This window comes from Neophocaena asiaeorientalis, unplaced genomic scaffold (assembly GCF_003031525.2).
Source record: "Neophocaena asiaeorientalis asiaeorientalis breed wild unplaced genomic scaffold, Neophocaena_asiaeorientalis_V1.1 scaffold220, whole genome shotgun sequence".
Lineage (NCBI taxonomy): Eukaryota > Metazoa > Chordata > Mammalia > Artiodactyla > Phocoenidae > Neophocaena > Neophocaena asiaeorientalis.
In genome coordinates this window covers 2,257,450-2,269,545 of record NW_020174042.1, presented here as the reverse complement: position 1 = coordinate 2,269,545, position 12,096 = coordinate 2,257,450, and the positions used below count along the sequence as shown (strand labels likewise).

General features: G+C 35.9%; 1 protein-coding gene across 1 annotated transcript in view; it reads right to left on the bottom strand.

Annotated features, from left to right (window-relative positions):
* The window catches only part of UBE2R2 (ubiquitin conjugating enzyme E2 R2), a 94,111-nt gene that overhangs the window by 13,498 nt on the left and 68,517 nt on the right, over nucleotides 1–12,096 (bottom strand). Inside the window, exon 3 of the mRNA XM_024753803.1 lies at nucleotides 3,317–3,414. Coding sequence (XP_024609571.1) covers nucleotides 3,317–3,414 — 98 coding nt within the window. The remainder of the gene's footprint in view (nucleotides 1–3,316; nucleotides 3,415–12,096) is intronic.

The window sequence follows — 12,096 nt, the reverse complement described above, 5'->3', positions numbered from 1 at the left end:
GAGGCCCCCGCACCCCAAAAAAAAAAAAAAAAAAAAGGACAACTCTGCATTTTTGGTCCAATTTTTCAACAAATCTTCCAAGATATTTAAAACCTTTTCTCTACATTGTCAGTTTGATTTTACTGATAAAATAATGTGTTTCTTTCGAAAGCATGCCAGCCTCTTAAACAATTATATAGTGTGAAAGAGATGAGAAATAGGGTAGCCAAATGTCTCCAAGGCAACAGAGTAATAATGCCCATAATATCCTCAAGGAAAGAAAGCATGATCCTGAAATCTTATATCTAGTTAAAATCTGTCATTTGAAGTACAATGGCAAACACACACGTATACTCCCATATACACAAGCACATAGTACTTTGAACACGTAACAACTCGGAATGTAATATAGCTCCTAGGAGCAATCCCTTGAGAAATTACTGATGGACAATTTCAGCCAGTTAATAGACCAAAGGAAGTAAAATAATGAGGAACAAACAATGAATTCATTTAACAACAGGAATAAGAATTTTTAAAACTGGGATTAAGCTACAGAGTACAGATTATAAATTTTATAACCCTGACAATAAAGAAACAATAATATTTAAAAGTTAGAAGGGGGAGGTAGAAGGTTTCCTTTTCTTTTATATCTAAGTGTCAGTATACCATCTGATGCTGAAAAATCAAGTAATAAGTACATATAAGTTAAAGGTCTAAATAATCAGCTAACAACTGTGTGATGTACGGATATGAGGGGATGAAATAGAAATATACTAATTTTACTAATGATCATAAAAGATCCCATGTAAAACAATGGTCTTAAAACTAATATATACATGCCCCTGGAGACATACGAAATATCCTATCAGTTCTCCTTTCCAGCTTCCCTTTTCACAACTGCCCTTTACAAGAAATGCATACCTCCCACACATCCCAAATATTTCTATGGTGCATTGCCTAGTGATGAAACATAAGAAGTACAAAACAAAGAGAAATTTACAAATAGAGCCGACTGCTTTTCCCTTCTCATAATTTTGTTAAAAGCATAGAGTGATGTTAAAAAAAAAAAGTATTTTGCTATATAGTGGAGTATAATAAATTCAGATATGTATAGATTGGGGCTGCTGGAATTATATTTTCACTAAAACAAATTAATTCCATCTCTGATTATTGTTAAGAAATGCATCAGGGCTTCCCTGGTGGCGCAGTGGTTGAGAGACGGGTTCGTGCCCCGGTCCGGGAAGATCCCACATGCCGTGGAGCGGCTGGGCCCTTGAGCCATGGCCGCTGAGCCTGCGAGTCCGGAGCCTGTGCTCCACAACGGGCGAGGCCACAACAGTGAGAGGCCCGTATGCATCATCGCCGAGGGAGAGTCCCACTAAAGTAAAGCAGAAAGTATATGGAATATGCAATGATTCCTTATTTTATAGACGTAATAAACTTATGGCAAGTCTCAACGCCTGATCTATCTGAGAATTATTCAGAGGCATGATGTTTGTCAAGGTGAGGTGTATCAACACATTTATTTAAATTAAAAACGGAAGTCAGTTTTTTCTCATTAAAAAAATATACTGGCAAGATGTGTTGAAATCTAAAATGTATCTATTTTCCCAATCCTTTCTAAGTATACTGGATGGAACAAAGTATCTAAAGAAATGAGTAACCAGCATAATCAATAGTATTTGATATGTCTTGAATAGACTTTTTGGTCTACTCTTCCCAGAAGGTGGGAAGCAAACACATAACTTGATAAGAGACAGGTAAGAAATCCTTGTGTGCATCAGGAAGCTTCAAGTTCTTTGCTTTTGACAAAAATGGAGATTCTAATTGAGTTACTAGCTTCCATATCATTAAAAATGATTAACAAAATGAATGAATGAGTAAATGGGGGAGATCAGATTAATCTCCTGTGCAGAGGAATTGAAGTAACTTATACAGATATCTCAGCCTTGTGGGAGTATAACTCCCCCCTCCTTAGTGTGGGCTGCACCTAGGACTTCCCTTATACAGAACAGAAAGGGGGACAAGGAGGAACTTTACAGAGGAGAAACCCTAAAAACAAGAGTCTCAGCCAGGTGATGAATGTTAACATCAAGAGTGGTAAGTCAAGCTGACAGTATTTTCCCCCTGCTATGACGTGATGAAAATGTACTTTACCTCCATGTCTTCCTCCCCAACACTCATAACTCCAGTATAATAAGCAGAAAAACATCAAAAAAAAAAAGATCCCACTTGGGGGGCATTCTACAAAATACCTGATCAGTATTCCTCAAAATTGTTAAGGTCATCAAAACCAAGGAAAGTCCAAGAAACTGTTGCAGTTGTCTAAGGAGAACTGTCTATTAAATATAATGTGCTATCTATCATGCATGGGGATCTCAGAGCAGAAAAATGACATTAGGTAAAAATTAAGGAAACGTGAAAGAGTATGGACTTTAGTCAATAATAATGTACTAATACAGGTTCACTAACTGTAACAAATGAACCAAATGAATGTTAGATGTTAATAACAAAGAAATCTGGCAGGTGTGGGGAATATGGGAACTATCTGTACTTTCCTCATAATTTTTCTAAAAATCTAAAACCATTCTAAAATTTTGACAGTTATTTTAAAAGAAACACACTGATGACAAAACTACAATGAGAACACCATGTCCACCGTCTGGGATGTCTATAATAAAAGACATGGAAAATAACCAGTGTTAACAAAGATGTGGAGAAATTAGAATTCACACACTGCTGGTGGGAATGCTGTAAAATTTAGTGCAGCCATGTTGGAAAATACGGCAGTTCCTCAAGAAGTTAAACACTGAGTTATGCACCCCCAATTCCATTTCCAGGTATATGTCCAAGGAAATGAAAACATATGTACACATAAAAACTTGCACACAATGTTCAATGTCACACAATGTTCACAGCAGCATTATTCATAATAGCCAAGAAGCAGAAACAACCCAAATGTCCATCAACTGGTGAATGGATAAACAAGGTGTAAAGACTAAGACTTTTCAGCAAAAAGTAATAAGAATCCTAGAATAAGGAAGCAACCAATCCAAACATGGAACTCATGAAATCCAAAGCTGCAGGATGGAACTTAATGTAAGAGGAAGAATTCAGAGTAGAAAAATTCTTCCAAAGTGAACACAGAGAAATGAGTAACATATGCATTATTACTCCAGAATTACAACTCTTCAAAAGGAGGCATACATGCTACTTAAAGCTCCAGTAGAAGATAAAACAACCAAATATAGAAAGGATTCATTTGTACTTGTTAAAAGATAATATCCAATCTTAAGAGCCACCTAAAAACCAGATTATTCCTTATGTAATTCCTTACCTGACATTTTGAGTAGGATTCCACCTTTCAGAGGGCAGTTCTCCACTCTGTGGGTCATCTACAGGTGGATGAAGAATTGAAATGCATACATCTCCATTCTACGAGACACAAATATCACATTCAGTAAATACTCAAAAGTATGTTATTGAAAAAATATCAATTCCGCTGAAATTTCTTTTACTCCTAGAAGACTTGTTTTCTTACCATTAGGGGAGTAAACAATCCTGCTTTTTCTTCTTGTTTGGAATCAATGATAAAGAAGAATTAAACATTTTTTTATATTATAAATATTCATTTTGACCAATCTCCAAAATACATTTCTTAGTTAAAAAAAGAAACACTATATCTGTAACACCATCCTTCTAAAACAAATCATTTAAAAATAGAAACAGACAAACATGATAAATCAATGATTCAAGAGTCTTGAGAAGCAACTAAATCTCTCTATTTTTACACATCTAACATTAAAAGAAAGAAAAAAAAATCTGACCTTGCTTAAAATATGCCTGGAGAGAAGCTATAATCACCTTTAATATTAATCACTGGTTTCAATAAATATGGTTTATATAAACTGACACATGCCTCACAACAACTTAATTATATATATAACTCCCTCAGTATATGGACTGAAAGAATTCACCACTATAATATTCTGGTTCATAAATTTAAATTATAGGACCTAAATTACAAGTACATTTAAAGTCAAACATATATGGATTGTCTACCATATGCAATACAGATTGTTAACAGAAAAGACAAGACTGAGAACGATACAGTTGCCTATCTCTCAGTCTAAAATGAAACAAAAGATTCAAATGTTTAAAAAATTAGAGGTGTAACCATATAAAGTGAAAAAAACTTACATATAAACCCAAATTTACACACACCAAGATAACAGAACATTTTTAAAAGGATAATAAAATTTTAATAAAGCCAATACCGAATACTATATTCCAAAACTCTGTATTGTTAGATAACATGAGGAAGGTAAAAAAGCACTACAGAAACAAGGAGAGAGAAACTAGGTATATTTGGAGAGGACACCTGGGAGATGGTGTGGAAGAAAAACAAAAAGCTTAATTGTTGAGGAAGCTTTGAGATGGGCTTTCAATAGTGATTACAATTTTAATAACCTAAGGGAAATTCAGACATGAGATTGCCTGAAGAAACCAGCATCGTAAATAAAATATGTTCAGGCAGTTACATTTATTTTGTATTATTACACCAATACCACAAACTTAGTGGCTTAAAACAACACAAATTTATTATTTCACAGTTTTGTAGGTCTAAGTCTGACACTGCTCTCCACAGAGCTAAAGTCAATGTGTGGGCAGCAATGCATTCCTTCCTGGAGGCTCTAAGAAAGAATCCCTTTCCTTGTCCTTTCTGTCTTCTAAAGGCCACCCACACTCCTTTGTTCTTGGCCCCCTTCCTCTAATCCTCAAAGCAAGCAATGTTGCATTTTTGAGCCTTTCTTCCAAAGTCACATCTCCTCACTCTCGTTTTCTGCCTACCCTACCTCTTCCACTTTAAAGGACCCTTGTGATTACACTGGGCCCACCTAGATAATCCAGAATAATCTTAGTTTAAGGTCATCTGATAAACAACCTTAATTCCTCTTAACATGTAATCTAACATAACACAGGTTCCAGGGATTAGAATGTAGACATCGCTGAGGGACCATTATTCTACCTACCACAGGAGTGAAGAACACAGCTTGAATGAAAAATAGAGCACAAAAATTAGTCGGGAGGAGTATGTTACTTTGTTCAGAGTTTAATATGTGTGTAAGTAAAATTTCTTAGTAGTGAAATGACAAAAATAGATCTGTACTTAGAAATGACATATTAAAAGATGGGCATCTCAACTGAGGCAGACAAAGCACTTGACAAGACCCAACACTTTCTCATAATAAAAACACTCAGAAAACTATAGTTACCTTCTAGCTATCTTAAAATTGTAAAGGGAATTTATTTAAAAAAACAAAAACAAAAAACCCACAGCTAATAAACAGCATACTTAATTAATGATGAAAACTCTCCTCCTAAGATCAGAAATAAGACAAGGGCACCCACTTTCACCACTGCTATTTAACACTGTCCTGGAAGTTATAGCCAGAGCAATTAGAGAAGAAAAAGAAAATTTTAAAGTGTACAAATTGAAAAGGAAGTAAATCTATTTCCATTGCAAATGTCAAAGAAAATTCCAAACTATTCACAAGAAAGCTACTAGACCTAATCAATTCAGCAAAGTTGTAGGATATAAGATCAACACTCAAAAATCAGTTTTATTTTGGGATTCCCTGGAGGTCCAGTGGTTAGGACTCTGCACTTTCACTGCCAAGGGCCCGGGTTTGATCCCTGGTCGGGGAACTAAGATCCTGCAAGCTGTGTAGCGTGGCAAAAAAAAATTCATTTTTATACACCAGTGATGAATAACCTAAAAAAAAATTAAGCAGGACTTCCCTGGTGGCACAGTGGTTAAGACTCTGCGCTCCCAATGCAGGGGGCTGGGGGATTCAATCCCTGGTGAGGGAACTAGATCCCACATGCGTGCCACAACTAAGAGTTCCTATGCCACAACTAAGGAGCCCACCTGCTGCAACTAAGACCCAGCACAATTAAATAAATATTAACAACAACAAAAAAAACAAGTTAAGCAAACAATTCCATTTACAATGGCCTCTAAAAGAATAAAATATCTAGGAATAAATCTAACCAGGGAGGTGAAAGTCCTGTACACAGAAAGCCACAAAACATTGCTCAAAGAAATTAAAGAAGACTACAAAAAGCTACAGAAAGCTACAAAACATTGCTCAAAGAAATTAAAGACCTAAATAAATAGAAAAACAGCCTGCATTCATGGGTAGGAAGACTTGACGTTGGCAATATTCCCCAGTTTGAGTTACAGACTCAATGCAATCCCAATCAAAATCCTAGCTTCCCTTTCTGTAGAAACTGACACACTGTTCCTAAAACTTATACGGAAATTTAAGGGACCCACAATAGCCAAAACAATCTTGGAGAAGAATAATAAAGTCGAAGGACTCACACTTCCTGATTTCAAAACTTACTATAAAGCTACAGACAAGAAGACAGTTTAGGACTGGCATAATGATAGACCAGGGAAATAGAACTGAGAGTCCATAAACGGACCCATACACTGCCAATTGATTTTTGACAAGATGGTTAAGTCCATTCAATGGGGAACGAACAGTCTCTTCAGCAAATGATGCTGGGACTGGGTTTCCAAAAACAAAAGAAGGAAACTGAACTCCTACCTCATACCATATACAAAATTAACTCAAGATGGAACAATGATCTAAGAGCTAAAATCATCAACTCTTAAAAAGGGTGTGTGTGTGTGTGTAAAATTTTCATGACCTTGTATTTGGCAATGGATATTTTAGGTACGACACAAAAAGCATGAGCAACAAACAAGCAAACAAAAACAGATAAACTAGACCTCATTAAAATGAAAAAATTTTGTGCAAAGGACATTACCAAAGAAAGTGAAAAAAACAACCTATAAATACAGAAGTATCTGCAAGTCATACATCTAATAAGAATTTAATGTCCATAATATATAAGGAACTTCTATGACTCAATGACAAAAAGACCAACTAGCCAATTAAAAACTGAACAAAGGACTTGAACAGACATTTTTCAAAAGAAGATACATAAATGGACAATAAGCACATGAAAGGATGCTCAATATCATTAGTCATTAGGGAAATACAAATCAAAATGACAGTGAGTTATCACATCATATCCCCTTAGGATAGCTATAATTAAAATTTAAAAATGCAAAATAAGGATGGATGTAGAGAAACTGGAACCCTCATAAATTGCTGGTGGTTGGTGAGGGGGTTCATCTGCTATAGAACAGTTTGGCAGTTCCTCAAAGAGCAAAACACAGGATCACAATTTGACCCCTGCAATTCCATTCCTAGGTATACAACCAAAAGAAGTGAAAAAAGTACTTAAACAAGTACATGTATACACATGGTTATAGCAGCACTATTTATATATACAAAAGGTGGACACAAAAAAAATGGTTCTGAAGAACCTAGGGGCAGGACAGGTATAAAGACGCAGACATAGAGAATGGACTTGAGGACACAGGGAGGGGGACAGGTAAGCTGGGATGAAGTGAGAGAGTGGCATGGACATATATACACTACCAAATGTAAAATAGATAGCTAGTGGGAAGCAGCTGCATAGCACAGGGAGATCAGCTCGGTGCTTTGTGACCACCTAGACGGGTGGGATAAAGAGGATGGGAGGGAGACGCAAGAGGGAGGAGATATGGGGATATATGTATAGCTGATTCACTTTGTTATAAACCAGAAACTAACACACCATTTTAAAGCAATTATACTCCAATAAAGATGTTAAAAAAAAAAAAAAGGTGGACACAGACCAAATGCCCATCAATAGAGAAATGGATAAACTGTGATATATCCAACCAATGCAATATTATTCAGCCATGAAGAGGAATGAAGTACTAATACATGCTACAACATGGATGAACCTCCAAAACATTATGCTAAGTGAAAGCCACACAAAAAAGGTCACATATTGTATGATTCCATTTATATGAAATACCCAGAATGGATAAATAGAGACATAAACCTGACTGGTGGTTGTCAGAGACTAGGGAGAAATGGGAATGGAGAAGAATCACTTCATGGGTAAGATGTTTTACATTGGAGTGATGGAAATGCCTTACAAATAGAGGTGTTAGATGTACGACGCTGGGAATGTACTAAATGTCACCGAATTGTGTTCACTTTAAATGGTTAATTTTATGTATGTGAAATTTTATCTCAATAAATTATTGGGTTTTTAAATAAATTTATTTATTTTTGGCCGCGTCAGGTCTTCATTGCAGTGTGCGGGCTTCTCATTGCAAAGCACGGGCTCTAGGCACACGGGCTTCAGTAGTTGTAGCACGCGGGCTCAGTAGTTGTGGCTCACAGGCTCTGGAGCAGAGGCCCAGTAGTTGTGGCGCACGGGCTTAGTTGCTCCACGGCATGTGGGACCTTCCGGACCAGGGACCACGTCCCCTGGATTGGCAGGCAGATTCTTAACCACTGCGCCACCAGGGAAGCCCCCTCGCCCTTTTTTTTTAATGGGAGAAGTTCTCAGCCTCCAGAAAGGCAGTTCTAAGATGTAAAATGAAGGCTATATAGCCTAGGCCCTACCTAATCCAATCAAACCAAAATCTCCAGTGTTCTTTATTTTTAACAACTGCTCCACAAGATTCTGATAAGCTGCCAAATTTGGGGACATCACTGCCTAGAGAAACCTATTCCCTATACCTTAAAGTTAGAGAGAATGCATAATATCTGCAAATCCATGAATATAATTACATAAAAATACATAAAATCCTGCTTGTCACAAATTATTTACAAACCAGAGCTCAGCTCTAAAAAGGACAAATTTGGTGGCCCAAATATCATCATGTTCTAAATGGTGGTTAATGTATCTATAGTTAAATCCTTAAGGTATATATATCTTCATAGAGCAAACTGGCATCCTAATTTACATTTTTTAAAAAGAAAAAAATACGAGGAAAAAGAAGCAAAATCTAAATCTAAACAAGCACAAGATAGAGTTCAAACCTTTAATAATGTGTAATACTAAATTACATTTACTAGGAAAACTTTCAACACCAAATCAAAGTCTTCTGGTTTCTGTTAACTTTCTACCTTACTCATCTGGTATAAACCAAGATGAAACTCACATTGTAGACTTTAGAAGTTTTATAGGAACATTCTACCACTAAACTTTTCTCTAATATTTTAGAAATAAAGAATATTTTACAAGTCAATTAATGATGAGTTATTTTAATGATAAAAACCACTGAAAGAAAACAAAGATATTTTACCAGGTACCAAAGAGAAGTTATTTCTGTCAATTTATCCTAGTAGCTAAAGCAAATAAAATATATTACATAACACATTTCTGATTAGCTGATTAAGCAAGCATTCATTCATTTGAAGAATCTTGTTTTATTCAGGTCCCTTCTTAAAGACAACTGAGTAAAAATTATATAAATTTAAAATGTTCATCAAATGCATATTTTAAAAAATGAACACAATAAATTCTGATAATATAACAAAATCTTATAACACAGCACTCAGCACCTTTATGTGAATCAAGATCAGAGTTCAAGCATGTTGTTTCTGATGGTTTAATAACACAATACAGAAACAGAGTTTGTCTCACCTAGCTAAGGACAAATAATACATGTTTTAGGTTCCCCATGCCATACTTTATTCCAAATGAAGTCTAGTTTACTTAATAGTATTGTACCAAAGTTAATTTCTTGGTTTTGATAAGTGTACCATGGTTGTAAAAGATATTAACATTAGAAGAATATGAGTAAAAGGTACGTATATGAGAACTTTCTGTACTAGTTTTGAAACTCTTCAAGTCCAAAATTATTTCAAAATTTAAAAAATTAGTGGGTTTAAACTTGATATTTTAGTATGTTTATAACATAGATATTGAAATCAAAGCATTTTAACAAAACGTATTCTAAATTTTTTATAATTTAGAAACTTTGTATTTAAAATTTATATGAAATGAGTTCAAGAATAATGAACTAATAAAGCAGTTTGTCCTAGTCTTGAAAGATCATCAGAGAATGTAATATTCCAACTTTGTAATCAATCCTAATGTATTTTGGGGGGTTCATTATTTGATTCTTCGGTGGAAAAACCATTAAAATAAATTCTCAAAGAAATTACGGAAATACCACAGAAGCTCTGAGATAATTCCACTAAACAGAGAAAAGAATAATAATTTAATTAGAGAGAAAAATGTGTGTTAAATGATCAGAGGAGATGAAGCAGAACCAGCTAGGCTACCATTGTTTTTCTATCTAAATATAATTTTACTATGTGTAATGAAATAAGAAGGGCATAAACCCTTACTATAAACAACTTGCTATTTCAAGGATTCAAGTGTAGTGCCAGTCAAATTACACCCCCTGAGAACATAATGATGTACACAGAGTATAGAAGGACCATAATGTGGATGACAAGGGGGGAATAGTAGAAATAGAGAGCTATCTGTGATGGTTAATTTTGTGTGTCAACTTGACTGGGCTATGGGATGCTCAGATAGCTGGCAGAACATTATTTCTGAGTGTATCTGTGAGGGTGTTTCTGGAAAAGATTAGTATTTGAATCAGCAGATTGAGTAAAAAAGACTTGCCTTCATCATGATGATGTGATAGGCATTATCAAATTCTTTGAGGGCCTGAACAGAACAAACAGGCAGAGGAAGGACAAATTGTCTCTCTTCTTGGGCTGCTACATCTGAACTCCTAGTTCTTGGGTCCTGGGACTCCAGGACTCATACCAACAGCTCCCAGTCCTACGGCCTCAAAATGAATTATAATTCCAGACTTCCCGGCTCTATAGCTTGCAAAAGGCAGACTGTGGGATTTCTCAGTCTTCATAACCACGTGAGCCGATTCCTATGATAAACTTCCTCTTACATATATCTCTATATAACCTATTGGTTCTGTTTCTCTGAATACTCCCAACTGACACAGTATCTTTGCTTTTACCTGATCTTTTCTGTGTAATTTCAAAATATAATTTATAATTACAGCTTTATTGGAAAGGACCTCTTGATACACTGAGTTCTTTCAGTTTTGGAAGCGCTGATTATGGGTCTCATCCACTTCGCTCCTAATGGGCTATAATCCATATAAATAAATACAAAGATCATAAACTATATGTAATTAGACCCACTTTCCACTTACATAGCCTAAATTTTACTATTCCAAAAGCAATTGCTCTGCAGACTTGGCAAAAACCTTTTAAGAGGGACTTCCCTGGTGGCGCAGTGGTTAAGAATCCGCCTGCCAATGCAGGGGATATGGGCTCAAGCCCTGGTCCAGGAAGATCCCATGTGCTGTGGAGCAACTAAGCCCATGTGCCCCAACTACTGAGCCTGTGTGCCACAACTACTGAGCCTGTGTGCCACAACTACTGAAGCCTGTGCACCTAAAGCCCATGCTTTGCCACAAAGAGAAGCCACCACAATGAGAAGCCCGTGCACCGCAATGAACAGTAGACCCCACTCTCCACAACTAGAGAAAGCCCGCACACAGCAACGAAGACCCAACGCAGCCAATAATTAATAAATAAATAAATTTAAAAAAAAACAAAAAACCTTGTAAGAGACACCAGAGAGCTAGCTTGTGCTCTCTCTCCTCTCAAGCCACATGAAGACACAGAGATAAGCCAGGAGGAGTCTTCAGTAGAAACTATGTTTCCTAAACTGTGAGAAAGTTAATTTCTGTTGTTGTAAGCCACCGCATCTATGGTATTTTGTTATGGCAGCCGGAGTTATATTAAAACAGTAGGATCTATTTTTAATCATTATTAAAACAATAACATTTAAAAATACCATGCCCTAATGATAGTGGAATAGTAGCCAAACTGGTATATCCTTGCAGTGTCAGTGGCTACAGAGATTAGTATAATGTCTTGAGAATCATCTGAGCCTAGAATCAAGAATAACTCTTCAGAGCTAGAACCTTACGTAAAACAGTAAAATATTTTCCTACTGGCTATCAAGTATCCTAAAATACACCATCTTACTGTAACATTTATTTCATGACTACACCTGTGACATTCACCTGTAAACACTATACAGGAAAAATGATCTGTATACTCCTTCAAAAAACATCCAACATCTTTATTATTTTTTAAAAGAAAGAGCCATACTGTGTCCTACAATTCACTAGTACTAAAA